Here is a 16980-nt window from a genome sequence, read left to right as displayed (position 1 = left end):
TTGGAAATAAAGCATCTTTAATTGAGCCCCCGGAGTATCTGCCCCAACCCCCGGGGGTCTCCAAGCACCAAACACATGAGAACTGTCCCCCCAGTCCAAGGCCCCCCCACATGGGACCCTAAGAAGCCCCTTCCCCACTTTCATCAGGCCCAGTCTGGACCCCCGAGCCACCCCCACAACCAGCCCCCACACTTTGTTTCAATAAATAACCCCAGGACAAAGCCAGGGCAGGGAGTCCCACGGCAGGGGGAGACAGGGCTGCGAGGCAGCCGTCAGAAACACGAAGGGCAGAGGATCTGGAGCCAGGGCCAAAACACGCAGGAGAGTCAGACGGCTTTTGAGCTGGGAGCTGGACGCCGCGGCGGTTCGGGGTGCTGGCTCCAAAGCCGGAGCAAACGCCGTGGGGGACACAACAATCCCCTCTGACTGCCACTTACACCGCCGGACACTCCCGGTTCTTGCCTTGACCCTAAGTCCTGGGCAGGGGAGGGGAGAGGGGACCCAGAAACCTGGGCGGGAGCGTCTGGGGAAGACAGGGGTGAGACTCCCTGGGGACAGCGGGGTCCGGGGGAGGCAGGAAAGCCACCACGCGCCCAGGTCACTGCGGGACCGGGCCCCGGCGGGCGCGGAGGGGACCCGAGGCTCGGGCCTGTGCCCGGCCCACCTCGCCCATCTCCCGGCGGATGTCTCCTAGTGCTGTCGCCGGGGACTCCAGCAGCCTCTGGAAGAGGCTGGGCCGGCCAGCGACCGGCTCCCGGCACTGGAAGGTGACAGCGGTGCCGGCGTCAGCCTTCATCTCCCGGGAGAAGCCGTCCGAGGAGCCGTCGAAGCAGCGGCCGATGGCGATCTCTTTGGCCAGCCGCGGGCTCTGGTCGGTGACCGTGTAGACACCGTAGTTGTGACCCAGAGGGTCCAGCGGGGCCAGCATGGCAAAGGCCGCCGGGTCGTCGGCGGGCACGGGTGGGGGGTGCCGAGCCAGGTAGTCCCGAAGCAGCCCGTTGACGGCCACACGGCGGCAGCTGCCCTGGGGCAGGATGGTCACCAGTGTCCTGTCCACCTGCCGCTGGTCGAACAGCATCCCGCTGCACTTGAACTCCACGCAGGCGGCGGAGGCGCCGGGACGCTGGGGGTCTCGCACGCTGCGCGCGTCCCGCAGCCCGTACAGCTGGCCCCGCGTGCGCGGGTGGCTGCCCCCCGCGTTGTGCGCGCGCACCATGTACTCCTGCGGGCCCTGGATCTTCACCTTGAGGAAGCAGGCCCGGAACTCCTGCGGGTTGGGCCACCAGGCCAGGAGGTCCGCAGTCCAGGAGGCAGGCGCGCCCTCGCGGAAGGGGACCACGTTGTACTCGTACTTGTCCGCCTCCACGCGGGAGAAGCGGAAGTGGCTGGCGCTCACCGGGGCCTCCTGGCATTCCCGCAGGCTGCGCCACGGGTACACGGGCCCGTTGGCCTCGGCTGCGTTGCCGGGCCTGGGTTTGGCGAGGTTGATGCGGAAGCCGTTGCGTTTGAAGGCCGGGTCGTCGTGGTCCGTCCGGCGGTAACCCAGCCTGTCCAGGTAGGGCTGGGTGACGCCCACGGTGGCCGGGAAGGGCCTGGGCAGGGAGGGGGCCGGCTCCAGCTCCTCGCCGCCCAGGGTGGCCGTGATGAGGGCCGTGTAGGCGTCCGGCCGGTCGGCGTCGCAGAAGGCAGGGAGGCAGGCGCCGTTGGGGCCGGTGACTGCGCTGTCGAAGCGGCCCCAGGCGCGGGGGTTGGCGGAGAAGCCCGGGGCGGGCTCCAGGTTGACCAGCGTGACCACCACGCCCTCCACCTGCTCGCTGGGGCTGAACTTGTCGTTGACGTAGGCGCGCACCTTCACGAAGCAGCGGCGGCGCTCGGGCACGTCCAGGTTGAACAGGCGACGCTCCCGGATCTCCACGTTGCCCACCAGGAAGACGCGCTCCTCGCGGCGCACCCGGGCGCCGGAGGGCCCCTCCTGCCGGAAGCCGCTCTCCTGCTCCCACAGGCCGCTCTCAGGGTTCAGCGACCACAGCTTGAGGGCCTCCCTGTGGCCCGCCATGCGGATCTGGTCGGAGGCCACACGCACAGCCACGGGCCCTGCCTGCAGCTGCTCCGCGGAGCCCGGCGCGCGGAGGTCCACCGAGAACATGCCATAGGTGCGCAGCGGGGCCAGCTCGCCGTCGCCGTCCACGAAGCGCAGGTCAGTGGGGGCAGCGGTGGCCGAGGCGAGGTCTCGGGGGTCCACGAAGGTCACCCGCGCCTCCACAGGCCCCGCGTAGCGCCTGCCGTCGGCTGTGCGGAAGGCTCCGGGCGGCAGGACCAGCTCGCCCAAGGGCGCCTCGCCGTGCTGCTCGCCCAGCGGGATCGTGTTGCTCTGGCTGGCGTCCAAGACGATCGGAGCTTTCTTCCGCATGGCCTTGACCTCATGGTACACCGCGGCACCTCGAGGGTCAAAAGGCAAGACCCGGACAGCGTCCATGAACTCGCCGCTGGGGTCCACGAAGGTCACCACCAGCCGCTCAGTGGAGGGCGGCGCCTCGATGGTGAAGTCGCCTTGGTAGGCGGTGAAGCCAATGGGCTCCCTGCCCAACAGGATCCTGGCAAAGCGCAGGGGCTCCCCGGAGTCCGCCGCCACCACGCGGCCGCGGACCAGCCCGCGGAGGGGCACACACTTCTGGCAGCCACACTCAGCCACCACCTTCACCGGGAGGACGTAGCCAGAACAGGGGATCTCCCTGCTCTGGAGGCGGCGCACGGAGCAGCAGCGGGAACCCTCGTCCCCACACCGGGGGCCCGAGCCTGCAGGGCTGGGGCAGCGGGTGTCCGGGCAGAGGCCCACGTCCAGGTAGGTGGGGCCGCTGCCCGGCTGCCCACAGTCGTCCGGGAGCTTGATCAGGTGCTCCCGGGGCTGGGGGTCACAGGCCGCCTGGCCTGGGGCTGGAGAGCAAGGAAACAGCCAGGTCAGGGCCGGGGGAGGGCTCCAAGGACTCCAAAGCTGGGGGCTCAGTCTGGGGTCAGGGGTCAACCCAGGGGTAGGGGCTCAGCGGGGAATTGGGACTGGACTCGCTGGGGTCAGAGATGGGTCTGATGTCGGGGCAGCATTTGGGGCTGCGGTTTAGCGGGAGTCCCAGCTGCGTTCAGCGTCAGGGCTTGGCGGGTCGGGCAGGAGACACTCACCGAGCACAGTGAGCCGGGCGGTGCCTGAGCGCACGGCCCCCGCCTCGCTCCACGCCTTGCAGTGGTAGGTGCCCGCCTGGTCTGGCCGCAGCCCCCACAGCTCCAGGTGGGCCCCATACCTGTGCGCCCGCCTGTCCAGCAGGGTCCCGTTGTGGAACCTGGTGGGGGGTGGGCACCACCACAGGGCTCGGGTGCTGCAGAGCGGCTTCCCCGGCCGGCCTCCTCGGTAGCCCCGCTCCCACCCACTCACACCCCCCGAAGCTTCTCCCACTTTCCAGACGGGAAACCGAGGCTGGCATCTGCCTCCAGACAGTCTTTGGGGCACTGCATAACCACGGGGGTCCAATCCAACCCCAAAGCCAGACGGGAGGCCCCTGACCCCGGCGGGCACTCACCAGGAGTATTTCTTGGGCACAGGCGTCCCCGAGGCTTTGCAGCAGAAGGTTACGTTCTGGCCAGCCTCCCGCACTCGGGGCTCCGGGTGCTTCACCAGGTAGGGCTTCTCTGAGGGGCCAGGCGGCAAAGGTCGGGGCTCTGCCCTGACTCGGTTTCTCCCAGTGACTCTTCCCAAGAGCAGGTCCCTGTCCTCTCCCTTCTCCCAGGGACACCCTAGTTCCCCCCACACCTCCAGTGGCTGCACTCTGTCTTATTTCTTCCCGGTTTACCTCCGTGCTGGGATTTCCTCCCCAGTTCCTCAGCCCCCCATGGGCCTTGCTGCCGGGCCACTTACGCAGTTTATCAAGGACGATGGTAACCATGGAGACGGAGCCGTTGGCCCGGGCCGGGGCCATCCCTGCAGAGAAGCCATCCACGTGGGCCCTGACACTGGCCTGGCTGTCGGCACACACGCCAGGCACCCGGAAGGTTCCGTGGGCATCACTGGTGGCTATGGTTCCGGGCTGGTCTCGCAGGGAGACCCTGGCTCCTGGCAGCGGTTGCCCAGAGCGAGTGACCACAGAGCCCAGGAGGGTGTGGCCGGGGCACTCGCAGCTGTCAGGGCTGCACTCTGGGGAGACACAGAGAGGCAACAGGGCCGGAGGGGCCTCTACCTCCCTCTTGGGGAGGGCTCTCCGCTCAGTCAGCCACTCAACAAACACACCTGGAAGCAGCACACATTGTGGGCTCAGAGGCGTCAGCAGGGCCTGGCTTGGGAGCAGCCCCTAGTGTGAGGGGGCATATGGGGCCCAGGGCTGTGCCGGGGAAGGGAATTGGGGTCCAGAGAGGTAGGGTGAGGTCCTGGAGGAGGGGCAGGAGAGGTGGGTCTTAACAGATGGGGAGGCCCCTCCCAGCAGGAGAGAAAATGTCCAGGCAGGGGCTGGGGCCCAAAAAGGGCTGCTTTCCAGGGCCGAGAACCTCTACCTCCCCTCCCAGTCCCGTGGTTTCTCCAGAAAATGGAAAATTCCACCGGAAACTTCAGGGCAGAGGCACCAGGAGGGCAGAGCCAGGCTGGATGGGGTGGGGACCCCAACGCCCTATTGGCCACCATGCGCCCCCACCCTGTGTCAGGCTCCAGACCGTGTTTGTGGAGCCCAGGCGAGCGGAATTTCCAGTCGCCTCCTGGCTGGCCTGGTGTCTGGCCCTGGGAGAGCCTGGGCATCGTGTCTGCCAGGGCGTGAGCGCGTGTCTGCGTGGGCGTGGGGGCCGGTGGGGCCGCAAATGCCACGCACGCGTGACCCAAGTGTACGAACCGACTTCTGTTTGCCCACGGAGCGTGCGCGCTCGGCAAGCACACCGGGGAAGCGCCTGTGGGGTCCGCCCGCCTGCCTCCCACGACCCCCGCGGCGCCCGCTCGTCCAGACGCGCAGGCCCCGGTGCTACTTGGGCCCAGGGGGGACGGAAGGGCCGGTCCCGACTTGGCTGGGAGTGCAGGTCCTCCAGGCCCGGCCTTCACGCCTCGCCTCTACTCTCCAGGCCCCGCCCCGCCCCACTAGGCACCGCCCCTCCAGATCAGGCCCCGCCTCCAACCCCACCTTCTCCTCCAGGCCCCGCCCCTCTACCATACGCACGGCCACGCCCCCGGGGCCAGCCCCTCCTACCTGGGCACCGCGGCCGCACACACTTCTGCGCCTCCAGGGTGCGCCCCGGACACGCGTCCCCTGCGGGGCTCGGGCAGCGGCGGCGGCGCAGGCGACGGCCTGGCCCGCAGCTGCCTGAGCAGGGACCCCACGGGCCCCACGCGCCCCACGCGGTCTCTGCGGAGGCCAGGGAGGGAGGTCAGGCAGCCGCCCTCCCCGGGAACCGCGCCCCCGGAGCCTGGTGACAGTGCGGGACTGAAGGATCCCCCCCACCACACACGCACAGGTAGGTCCTAGGTTGGGGGCTTCGCCCACCGTCCCCTTCAGGCCTCCCCGCCGGGTGCACCTGTCCTGGATGCAGCTCAGGTGCCGCCCCGCCCCCAGATAAACTCCCCGAAGTCAGTCCAGTCCCGCTGCTCTCCCTGCGTTCTGCGCACACCTGGGGCTCAAGACTCGCCAGGTGTCCTTGCCTTGCACCTTTGCCCCCGCCGGGCCCCGCCCCCTCGCTGAACCCCTCTCCGGTGGGGCCCCAGCCACGCCCACGCGGCCCCTCCCCACCCACCCCTTCAGGCCCCACCCCTCGCCGCCGTTGTCAAGCCCTTCCCCGCCCGCCCAGGCCCCGCCCAGGCCCCGCCCTCACCGAGCGGGCAGCGGAAGCGCACGTGGTAGTTGGAGCAGCGGCGGCCGCGCGGCTGCTCGCGGTTGAGGCACCAGAAGCCGCGCGCGGGGTTCACGTGCACGCGCTCGCCGACGGCGGACGGCAGCGCCCAGTCCGTGGTGCGCGCTTCCAGCGCCAGCGGCCGCGGGCACACGCGCGCAGGCCCGTAGTAGAAGCGGATGGCGGCCAGGCTCTCGAAGTCGCCGTCGCCTCCGGGGTGGTCCACGTTGAACCAGGAGGTCCACTCGCTGGCCTCTGCGGGCACCGCACGCGTGGGGCCCGGGCCGCAGCCTGTCGGCCCCATCGGTGGCGCAAGGCCTTACCTGCTGTCTGGGCCCCTCCGCCCACGACCCGACCCGGGTCCAGGGGTCTCGCGATGCGGGCGGGGAGGGGCGACCCCCGCCCCCGCCCCAGGTCTGCCGCGCGCGGTGCTGAGCTGGCCCGTCGTGCGCGCAGACAGCGTGCCCTGTCTGACACCCCCGACCCAGGTCTATTGGGGCGTCACATCCACGGGCGGCGGGTCCGGGGACCTGGAGGGTCCTGGCCCTTCTCCCAGTTGGTGTCCCCCACCACGATCCCGCCAGCCCGAGCCCACACCCCGAGTCCACAGCGCAGGTGGGACTCGGGCCAGGCGGCCTCACCTTCCCAGTCCTCCAGGGCTAGTGAGGGCTGGTCGGGCTGCACCGACGGTCCTTCCAGGCCCCATGCAGTCCCCGTGGGCTCCTCGGTGGAGGTGGTGTCTGTGGGAGGGGTGAGGAGTGGGGGGAGCACGCTGAGGACCGCTGGAAGCCGCCTCTTAGGCAAGGTGGGTCCATGACCATCCCCATTTTACAGGGGAGGAAACTGAGGCTGAGAGGCCAGAACCCAGGTCTAGCCCTGGGGACTGCAGCACACCCTCCTCCAGGAAGCCTGCCCACGGCCACCATCCAGACTCCTGCAGCCCCGTCCCTCTCTCTGACAGTCCCAACCCCAGGGGTTGGGGAGCCCAATGCACCCTGCTCCCAGAGCCTGGGGTCGCCCCCTGAGCGTGTTCCGCTGCCACCAGTTCAGGGCTTTCTGCCTCTGCCCTCAGGCTGGGCTCTGTCCACTGTCATCCTTTTGGCCAGCTGGAAGTCCTTCCCTCAGTTTACCTTCCGCCCCTCTAGTAAGGGGCCCAAGCTGGCAGCCAGAAGTCCTTGGCATCTGGCCTGGCTTCTCCAGCCAGGAGCTGTCCAGGACAGCCAGGGCAGGGCAGGGCGATTGCCTCAGACCAGTCCGTTCGTCCTCGGCGCCTCGGTCCCCTCCCCTGAGAAATGGGCCCCTTCCCCGCCCCACCGAGCGTTCCAGAAACGGGCATTTCCTCTAGGCAGTGTGGGTGGGTGGGTTTAGGTGCGTGGGGGGAGACGGCTCTGACCCCCTTCGACCCAGGACGGGAGACCTGGCGATCCCGGGCCAATCGCACGGGGCTGGGTCAGGTGCACCGAGGAGGTCCTGGGGACCCGGAGGAGCCCGGGGTTCTATCCGCCCTCCTGGCGCTCCTACCGCGTCTTAGCGGAGGGAAGAGAAAGGACGAGCTGCGCTCCCCACCCCGCGTGGTCTCAGGGCTCCACCTCCGTCGCCACCCGCGTCCCCACATCCCCTTGCGGGTGGCGGGGACCCGGTCCCGGGGAGCGCGCGGCCCCTTGGTTCTCTCCCCGGGCGCAGCGGCACCGGAGGCCGCGGCCAGGCCTTCGGGGACTGGGCCGGGCTCGGGCGGCGCCTCACCTCGGGCCCCCGCCAGGTGCGCGGCGGCGACGCAGAGACAGAGCAGGGACGGCAGTGAAGCCATGGCTCGGTCGGAGCGTCCAGGGGAAGGTCCGGGCTCCGCGGCGCGCTCGGGTCGGACTCCGGCGGGTCTGGCAGCCCCTGGGACTGAGGGCGGGGGCGGGAGGCGCCCGCAGGCCCCGCCCCATCCAGGTCCCGCCCCCTGGCCCGGGTGACGGGCGCCGGAGCAGCCCCTCTGGGTCGCCCCCTCGGTGCGTCCGGCTGTGCCTCCGCCCCCAGCCTGGCCTGGGTCCCCGCCTCGCGGCTGGAACTCCTCCCGGAGCCCACCCGCCGTCCTCCACGTCGGATCCCGAGCTGCCCGCAGGAAAGGCCACTTGCAATCGAGCCTGAGGCTGCCCGGAGGCGGCTGGAGTCCTCCGCGCGTCTGACTTCGATCCGCCCGCTCAGGCCGCCCCAGCCGTCTGGGAGTCCCCCCCCAGGCCACCCTCCGTTCTTCCGGCTCGAGTTCTCTCGGAGGCCGGCGGGGAGTCCCCCCCTACAGCCACCCTCGGCGGGGCCGGTGGGGAGTCCCCCCTGCATCCACCCAGGGCCAGCGGGGAGTCCCCCCCTACAGCCACCCGGGGCCGGCGGGAGTCCCCCCCTACATCCACCCGGGGCCGGCGGGAGGCCCCCCCTACATCCACCCGGGGCCGGCGGGAGGCCCCCCCTACATCCACCCGGGGCCAGCGGGGAGTCCCCCCCTACAGCCACCCGGGGCCGGCGGGAGTCCCCCCCTACAGCCACCCGGGGCCGGCGGGAGTCCCCCCCTACATCCACCCGGGGCCGGCGGGGAGTCCCCCCCTACATCCACCCGGGGCCGGCGGGGAGTCCCCCCCTACAGCCACACGGGCCGGCGGGGAGTCCCCCCTTACAGCCACCTGGGGCCGGCGGGGCGTCCCCCCATACAGCCACCCGGGGCCGGCGGGGAGTCCCCCCCATACAACCACCCAGGGCCGGCGGGGAGTCGCCCCCTACAGCCACCCTCGGCGGGGCCGGCGGGGAGTCCCCCCATACAACCACCCGGGCCGGCGGGAGGCCCCTCCTGAGCGCGCCCACCCCGCGGCGACCCGCACAAAGGAGGCGGAGGCGAGGCGGTGGGGCAGGGGCTGTTTATTGGCGCGGGTCCGGGCGGCGGGGCGCGGGTCCGGGCGGTCACAGCGCCGCCACGCAGTCGGTGCCCGTGTAGCCCGGCAGGCGCAGGGCGAACTTGCGGCGCACGTCGTCGGGCACGAACCTGCCGGCCACGAAGTGGTGGCGCCCGGAGAAGCGGCCGGCGCAGCGCTTGGGCGCCGCGAGCGACACCAGCACGTCGGGCCGCAGCCCGTCTTCGGCGTCGCCGCCCGTCTCCGCGTCCCAGCCTGGGGGGGGGAGCGGGAGCTGGGAGGGTGGCCCGGCCCCCCAGCACCGAGTCTCCCCCTCCTTGAAGACGTTTCCCCCGAATGACCCCGCCCCCCTCTTCAGACCGACAGAGCGGGGTCTGCCTTCTGACCTGGCACCGTCCGCGCGCCTCCCTGCCCACCCATCTAAGAGCCTCTGCCTGAGACTCAGCCTCCTCCCACCAGAACCCACCCAGACTCCAGCCTGGCCCTCTGGCCGCGCCCTGGGGCAAGCCGTCCCCATCAGCCCGGCTGTCCCTTTGCCCCACCTTCTGGCCTCTAACGGGACCCTACCCCTCCCCACTCAGACTAGACACTCCTGCGGACCTGCGGGCCCTGCCGCCCTCACAGGGCTGCAGCCCCGCCACCTCTCCAATGCGCTTTCAGTCTAGCGGCCTCGCCTTCTCGCCTGCCTCTGACCCGATTTGGGGGACACTAACCCGAAGCCACTGGCTCCTCTCTCTGACTCTAATCCCTTCCTCTCTGACGCTGGCCTCCACCCGCAGACTAGGGGCTCCTAACAGCTCCCTCTGACCTGACGGCACCCCGTGTCCTAGGCTGAGCCTGGAGCCTCCCCTCAATCACACAGCCCACCCCTCCCTTAGCGCCCCCCTACTCTGTGGCCCCCCGCTGGGATGGCTCTGGGATCCTGAAAGCTGGGGGACATCCCCCAGAGTCCGGCCACCCCCACGGAGGGTCCGGCTGGCCAGCGGCTGTTTATTCCGTCTGCCCGTCGCCTAATGGCTCCAACAGGCGCGGGGCGGCGGCCAGGGCGGGCGAGGCCTTTGCCGAGTGAGCTCACGTCTGCCCAGGCGACTGGGCCAGGGGTGGGCAGAGGGCATGCGGGCCGGGCACAGGCGGCGGCGGAGACCTGGGGTCACCTGGGGCAGCAGCCTTGGTCTTCGCCATCTGCAGGGCGGGCGTGACCCCGGGCGCAGCCAGGGTGCACGCTCCGTCCAGCTGGGGAAACGGGTTTGGAGCAGGCAGAAGGGCGGGGGCCACCGGCAGCTGGGGCACAGGGGCCTCCCCCCAAGCCCCCCACGCGCCCCCTCTGCCCGGCATGCCTGAGGGAATGTCCAGGCTCACGAGAGGGATGGACAACAGCTTGAGTGTGGCCAGCGCTCGGGTGCAGGGGCCCCCGACCTCGCCGGGCTCCACGCCGGGGCCCAGCACAGCGTCCACCACCAGCCCGTAGGCTTCGTTGATGAGCTGCACCTGGAGGGGTGGGCAGGGTCAGGGCGTGGCCTTGGGGCGCTGTCCCCCGCCTCCACCCTCACATGCCGCCCAGCACTGACCTCGGTGGGCAGGTACGACAGAAAAGGAATGTCCATCTTCTCGCACTGGGTGGTCAGGTCCCGGTGCAGCAGGTCCAGTGAGCGTGTGGGGTAGAAGATGGTCGGCTCGTACTCCTGGGGGTGCAGAGAGTGGTCAGCGCTGGGGCCCACCCAGGCTGCCCTGCCCTGGTAACCGGCGACAAGCACTGGGCATGTTCCGTGACCTGTCCCAGCACCAGTGTCCCTCTGGGACGCTATCAAGAGAAGGAATGGGCCGGGCGCGGTGGCTCACGCCTGTAATCCTAGCACTCTGGGAGGCCCAGGCAGGCGGATTGCTCAAGGTCAGGAGTTCAAGACCAGCCTGAGCAAGAGCGAGACCCCAAATAGAAAGAAATTAATTGGCCAACTAATATACATAGAAAAAAATTAGCCAGGCGTGGTGGCGCGTGCCTGTAGTCCCAGCTACTCGGGAGGCTGAGGCAGGAGGATCGCTTGAGCCCAGGGGTTTGAGGTTGCTGTGAGTGAGGCTGACGCCTCAGCACTCTAGCCTGGGCAACAGAGGGAGACTCTGTCTCAAAAAAAACCCCCAAAACCAGAGAAGGAATGATTTCTGCTGGGACAGGGACGCAGGGAGGCTGAGGGGCTCCTTGCTACTCACAAACACCCGCAGGTGCCGGGCGCAGACCAGCCCCACAGCCCCGTTCTGCTCCGGGCCACACACGACCAGCACCGTCCTCTGCTTCCGGGAGAGAGCCGGCAAGGGGAAAACCTGGCGGGAGGCACAGCAAAAGCAAAAGCACGACTCGAGATTCCTCTTTGCTCAAGTGGGGAAACTGAGGCCCGGAGGAGGGGAAGGGACGGGCCTTGGGCCTGGAAGCAACGGGATGGGACAAAAGGAGAGACACTCTGGGTGAGGGGCTGGGCCTCTTGGGGCCTCAGTTTCCCTGTTGGAGAGGCAGAGTCCCAGTCTCAGGCTCTGCCAAACCAAAGCAGGAAAAACATGCGTCCAGCCACTGCCTGTCGCCTGGAGTGCGGTTTGTTTACTCTCTGCCTGAGCCAGACATTCTTCCACCTTTTTCCACCCCATGGCTGCCCCTCCCCCGCCTTGTGTCCAGACCTCAGCCCCTCCCGGAGGCCCCAAAGCGCCTGGTGCCTGTCTCTCTCCGTCTGTGTCTCTGTATCTCTCAGACGCCGTGTCTCTGTCTCTGTTTTCACCTGTGTCTCTCTGACTGTCTCTCCCCATCAAGTCTCTGCATCTCTCTTGGCCTCTGTCTCCATCTGTCACACTATTCTGTCTCCGTGGACACGTGCAGCTCTTTCTAACACAGGTGTTTGAGTCCCAAGCCTGCCCTGACTCTGCATGGCCCTGGCCCCGTCTTTCCCGGCCTCAGTTTCCCACTCAAATGGGAGTGACAATGGCACCAGCCAGGCAGGCACGTGGGGCACCTCCCGAGCCCCAGTGAGGTCCGGCTCCAGCCACACAGAGGGCAAATTATTCTCGTTCTGAGTGTCCTCCCCTTGGTCCCAGTGCCATCCTGCCCTGCCCTGCATGTGCCTGCGACCCCAGCCACGCCAGGCCCAGAGGCCAAGACCCACGGCCACGTTCTGGCAGCTGGGACGCGGCTTCTGCACGGGGGACGGGTTTCAGTGTGAGAACTGGACAGTCGCACCGAGCACCAGTTTATACACTGGGTTTCTTTTTGGGGCTTTGATTTTAACAGTTTCCTCCTCCTCTGGGCATCGTGCCCAGGACACGTTTCATTTGGAAATATAAACATTTAAGTTAAGAAAAAATTGAGTCCAGGCCAGGCACGGTGGCTCACGCCTGTAATCCTAGCACTCTGGGAGGCCAAGGAAGGAGGATCGTTTGAGCTCAGAAGTTCAAGACCAGCCTGAGCAAGAGTGAGACCCCGTCTCTACTAAAAATAGAAAGAAATTAATTGGCCAACTAAAAATATATAGAAAAAATTAGCCGGGCATGGTGGGACATGCCTGTAGTCCCAGCTACTCAGGAGGCTGAGGCAGCAGGATTGCTTGAGCCCAGGAGTTTGAGGTTGCTGTGAGCTAGGCTGACGTCACGGCACTCACTCTAGCCCGGGCAACAGAGTGAGACTCTGTCTCAAAAAAAAAGAAAGAAAAGAAAAAATTGAGTCCATGTAAGGACATTGAGTTTTTTAAGAAGTACACGGTGGGAATAAGGAAAAGGAGCAGGGCAGCCGTGTGCGGAGCCCTCACCCCACGGGACACTGTTCCGAGGGGCGTGTGCTTCTGAACTGCTACGTCGGTACCACCGATTACCTGTTCAGAGGATGACACTGAGGTCTGGCGTGGTTGGGGGGCAGCCCTGCTTCTAACCCACTGTGACCCTGGGCAGGTCTTTCCCACTTCCACTGAGGCAGGTGGGCCTCAGTTTCCCCACCTGCAGCACGGGGTTGTTTGAGGATGCTCAGACTGCAGGAGCCAATGTCACCCCTGCCCAAGCTCCAGAGGGTGGCGGAAGCAAGCGGGTCACATCTGCAGGGGGGCCTGGTATCTCCACCTCAAGGGCCTAGGCACCGTCCACATGATAGCCCTGCCCTGACACCATGGGTCTCAGGTCCCTGTCTGGGCCGGACCAGTGATGGTCCTCTTGGGGCCTCAGTTTCCCCATGTGAACCATGGGCTGGGGTAGCTGGAAGCAAAGAAGGGCTCCTTGAAGGCTGAGCCACCCTAGCCACCCACGCGGGCCATGCAGATAGTCCTCCACCTGGGTGGGTCGGCCCTCCGGCTGGGGTCTGGGGTGGGGGTCAGGGGTCAAGGGTCAGATACCTTGGTCACAGCCACGGCACTAGCATGGCCGCACAACTCCACTAGCTGCTGCCGCCCGAAGCGATAATCCTCCAGCAGCTCCCGCTCCAGGGCGGCTGCCTCCGCGGCGCTGGGGGGCAGAGTGGCAGGAGACGTCCGGACTCAGAGAGGAGAGATGGAGGAGAGGGACGCGGACGGAGCCAGGAACATTCCGCCAATGTTCCAAGCCAGGTCCCGAAGCCACCCTCCCGCCCGCTTCCCCCAGAGGCTTCCACAGCCCCAAGGATCCTCCCTCAGTTTCCCCCCACACCCCGCGAGCGAATGGAAGCGCGGCCTGGGCGCGGGCGCCCTCTGGTGGCGGAAGATGCGCGTGGCGAGCAAGCGCGGGAGACCGAGCCCACCTAGACCCCCGGGTCCCCTGCCGGGAAGGAACCAAGGAGGGCAATGGAGCGCGAAGGACGTCGCCGGGGGCGACGGACTGACTTCAGGCAGTGGGGTCACTAAGCGAGCTTCAGGACGCCTCGGGGGTCAGACTGTACTAGAATTTTAAAAGCTGCAGAGGGGTTTGATGCTTCCTCCAGGAGGAGGGTGTGGGACCCGCGGCTATGAGATCCTTTTGGGACCCCTCCTCAGGGGCAGTGATGAAATTAGATTATTTGTGGCCAGAGAGATGGGGCCCCCTTGCCCGAGGTCAAGCTCTGCCACCTACTTTACTGAGTGCCTGGGGTCTGTCACTACCTCTCTGAGCAAAACCAGAGGTGGGATGGAGGCTCTCGTTCTAAATCAGGGCTTGGTGGCTGCAGAGAGCAAGAGATGGCATTAAAGTTGTCCTTCTCTCCAGAACCAGGGGCTGCGGCTGCTGAGTGGGGTCTAAGACCTGAGGCCACCTTCCCGCAGGCAGGGCCCTTCCCTTCCTGCTGGGCAGTAGCACTGAATCCCTTGCTCCCGGCCCAGCAGCCCTGGAGAGTGTAGTAACAGTCATAGAAGAGCCCGGCCCAGAAGAGTTGGAAGAACAAATAATGACTCAGAGAAGCCGAGTGGCTTGCCCAGGGTCACGCAGAAAACAAGTGGGACAGCATGGACTTCCCCCCTCGGTGTCTCTGTCTAAGAGCAAAGATACAGATGGCGGGGATTTGGTGCAATGCATCCTGAGGGGTTCCATCCTTCAATTCTGCACGTGGGAGATGACAAACGTCCGGCTGATTCTGCAGCATGATCAGGCTGGGTGGGCAGAGTGCAGAAGAGGGAGACCTGGTATGGGACAGGAGTCAGGGAGGGCTTCCTGGAGGTGGTGGACTGAAGCATCATGGGAGGTTATCCAGGTGGCAAGAATAGCAAGGGCTGAGGCCCTGTGGTGGGAGGGAGCCTGGTGTGTTTGAGGGAGGGAGGGTGGGGTGGCGAGAGCAGACTCAGCAAAGGGACAGGGCAGGCAGGGCCTCAAACACCAGGCTGAGAAACGTGGCCAGGAGGACACTTCAGGGACCCACACAGATGGGGGAGAGGGAGGTTCAGGGCTGGGAAGTCACATGCCGTGGGTCACCCCAGCAGGCAGAGCCGGATTCAAATGTGGGCCTGTCTGTGGCCGATGTGGGACGAAGTTGAAGGACTGGGTGGGAAAAGGAGCTCATGGCAAAGCCAGGCAAAGAGCGCCCCCAGCAGGCCAGCCCAGCTCTGGGGAAGGAACATGGGAGAAGCGGTGATCCAGTTCCAGGTGAGGAACCTGGTGGGTGGGGAACATGGCTCATTTCTCCACCTTCGTCTTATGACAGCTCTGGCTGCTGCCCCCGCAGGAGGGTTGGGGGAGAAGAAAGAGGAGGGTGGTAGGACCATCCATTCCCCCTCTCCTTCTTCAGTCTCAAAGCTTTGGCCTCTGGCAGCCACTCAGAACATTATCTTCCTGCCCAACTGTTCTGTGCTGTGGGCAGAGGGTGGTCCAGGCTAGGAGCCTGGCCAGGGTGCGGGGGGCAGCTCTGGGTCAGGTAGAGAGGGAGATGGGGGAGGATGAAAGATGGGGGAGGTTGGTCCTGCCATTGTGGGATTCTGGGGGACTCAATTATGAGGGTGCCTTTGCTACCCCCAAACTGAGCCCCCAGATGGGAGAAGCTGCAAGGCCCCAGGATTTCCCCATCACACCCAGAAGGGCTGAGGTGACCTGGGTCCAGAGGGAACTGGGCCTGACACTCCAGGAGGGCCCTGAGCAATAGAGGGTGCTTTTTTGTTTTTAAGAGACAGGGTCTCCCTCTGTCACCCAGGCTGGAGTGCAGTGGTGCAATCACAGCTCACTGCAGCCTCCAACACCTGGGCTCAAGTGATCCTGCTGCCTCAGCCTGCCAAGTAGCTGGGACGACAGGCTCGAGGGGCCACATCCGGCCAAGGGGGCCCTTTTGGAAGTGAGCCCAAGTCAGGATGCCCATGCCACCCAGCCCTGCACTCTCCACCTCACACCTCAGCCCAGTGGACCACCCACCAACCACGATTGCTCACCTGGCCGCCTACAACAGTCTAGCCCCGAAACTCCTCCTCAGCAAGAGCTGTGGGGGCTTTGAAAACCTGAACACTAGATTGCAGCACCCGTCCGAAACCTTCTGAGGGCCCCCCAGTGCGTGGGGAGCAAACTCCATGCCATGCCCACAAAGCCCCGTTGTCTCTCGCCTCATCACCTGTGGCCCCGTCCCCCTCGCTGGGATCCAGCTCCTACCCCCTCCCAGTTAAGTCCCCGCACTTGGCATTTGAATGAAGCGTTTCCACCAGGTGGCCACAGCTCCAGCTCCTAGAACTCTCCCCTAGGCTGAACGTGGACCTCAGGCGATGGGCAAGGGGACACCTGTCCTGGGAAGGGGGGCGGAGGGCACGTGGGCAGGGTCTGTCGGACGGATCTGGTTTATGGCGAGGCCCACTACCCTGCGGGTCCCACGTCAGGAAGGCTTGCAGGACGCGGGAGAACTCGGGGTGAGCGGGGAGTCACAGCCACAGCTGCCAGCTCCGGACCCCAAACTCACCAGCCCGCGGTCCCAAACCGGCTCTGGCCGTGACTGCCCTCCGGGAGTCCCCTGTGCACACGGGAGGTGGAGCACGCCAAGGGGTCGCGCAAGGCGTTAAGCTCAGCTCTTCCCAGACGGGGGACTGGGGGCTGCGGGGCCCGGGCTGATGGCAATGACGGGCGGTGCTGATGAGTCACTCGCGAAGGGCGGGCCGGCCGCGGATGCAGTTTCCTTGGCAACGCGGCTTAGTCTCTCCAGCGAGACGTCGGTGGGCCTCGCTCTCCCCTGCATCCTCCCGCCCCCGCCACGCCCTGCCTCCGCCCGGGACCGTCTCGGCCAGGTCCCTGCCTGGGGCCCCCCCGCGCCCCCGGGCCGTGCCCGACCCCGTGCCCCGCGCTCCGGCTGACCTGAGGAAAAGCCGCTCCTCGGGCGCCTCCGCCGGGTCCGGGCCGGCCGCGCTGCTCATGGCCGCGGTGCGCGGCGCCCGCCGCCGCCGCCTTATACGCGGTCCCGGGGAGGGGCGCCCCCGCCCACCCTCGGGCCGGCCAATCGCGAGGCGCCGCGAAGGCGCTGCGCGCTCCCATTGGTCGGCGGGTGCAAGCGGCCGTAACCCTTTAGTGCCGGAGCGGAGCCCGCGGGTGCGGGGAAGCCCAGACACCGATGCTGGCAGGGAAACGGAGTCTGGAGCGGCGGCGACTGGCAGGACACCTCCGTAGGGACCCCGGCCTGAGAGCAAGGGACGCCCTCCGCAGCCAACCCCTCCAGGGCTCCCCAACCCCGGGCCCCGCGGAGGCGGTCCATCCAGGGCTGACCCCGGCGAGTGGGCTCCGACAGGCAGGCTTCAGTCAAGGAGGTATAAAAATCCGGGTATATCTGGGAGCTGAAGCCAAGGCTGGTGGCAGATCCAGGGACAGCCCATGGGTGTTTTGAGGT

At 67.1% G+C, this 16980-nt stretch overlaps 2 protein-coding genes across 2 annotated transcripts; both read right to left on the bottom strand.

The window, feature by feature from the left end:
• On the bottom strand, positions 1 to 7739 carry CILP2 (cartilage intermediate layer protein 2). Its single transcript, XM_012741428.2, has 8 exons — positions 7591 to 7739; positions 6489 to 6587; positions 5830 to 6102; positions 5211 to 5366; positions 3905 to 4180; positions 3570 to 3678; positions 3175 to 3332; positions 1 to 2934 (listed from the first exon to the last, which is right to left on the bottom strand). Exons 1-8 carry the CDS (start codon positions 7652 to 7654, stop codon positions 599 to 601), a joined length of 3471 nt encoding a protein of 1156 aa, XP_012596882.2. The 5' UTR covers positions 7655 to 7739; the 3' UTR covers positions 1 to 598.
• A 982-nt stretch (positions 7740 to 8721) lies between these two features.
• On the bottom strand, positions 8722 to 16553 carry YJEFN3 (YjeF N-terminal domain containing 3). The gene is made up of 6 exons (XM_012741424.2): positions 16455 to 16553; positions 13088 to 13196; positions 10938 to 11048; positions 10301 to 10414; positions 10070 to 10220; positions 8722 to 8987 (listed from the first exon to the last, which is right to left on the bottom strand). Exons 1-6 carry the CDS (start codon positions 16511 to 16513, stop codon positions 8782 to 8784), a joined length of 750 nt encoding a protein of 249 aa, XP_012596878.1. The 5' UTR covers positions 16514 to 16553; the 3' UTR covers positions 8722 to 8781.
• Between the last annotated feature and the right edge of the window lie 427 nt (positions 16554 to 16980).

The sequence above is a fragment of the Microcebus murinus genome, chromosome 4, assembly GCF_040939455.1.
Source record: "Microcebus murinus isolate Inina chromosome 4, M.murinus_Inina_mat1.0, whole genome shotgun sequence".
Lineage (NCBI taxonomy): Eukaryota > Metazoa > Chordata > Mammalia > Primates > Cheirogaleidae > Microcebus > Microcebus murinus.
The sequence above is the reverse complement of the archived record's forward strand: the minus strand, read 5'-3'. Positions and strand labels throughout refer to the sequence as shown.

What these genes read in the sequence shown, in the direction of transcription:
- CILP2 (XM_012741428.2), bottom strand. Translation starts at nt 7,654, where the DNA reads ATGGCTTCACTGCCGTCCCTGCTCTGTCTCTGCGTCGCCGCCGCGCAC. An exon ending in AGCCCTGGAGGACTGGGAAG is followed by an intron (nt 6,103 to 6,488) that starts GTGAGGCCGCCT and finishes CGGTGCCCGCAG; the next exon opens with AGGCCAGCGAGTGGACCTCC. An exon ending in CGCCCGGCTCACTGTGCTCG is followed by an intron (nt 2,935 to 3,174) that starts GTGAGTGTCTCC and finishes CTTGCTCTCCAG; the next exon opens with CCCCAGGCCAGGCGGCCTGT.
- YJEFN3 (XM_012741424.2), bottom strand. Translation starts at nt 16,513, where the DNA reads ATGAGCAGCGCGGCCGGCCCGGACCCGGCGGAGGCGCCCGAGGAGCGG. An exon ending in GAGGAGCGGCTTTTCCTCAG is followed by an intron (nt 13,197 to 16,454) that starts GTCAGCCGGAGC and finishes TCTGCCCCCCAG; the next exon opens with CGCCGCGGAGGCAGCCGCCC. An exon ending in GTGCCGTGGCTGTGACCAAG is followed by an intron (nt 11,049 to 13,087) that starts GTATCTGACCCT and finishes GCCTCCCGCCAG; the next exon opens with GTTTTCCCCTTGCCGGCTCT.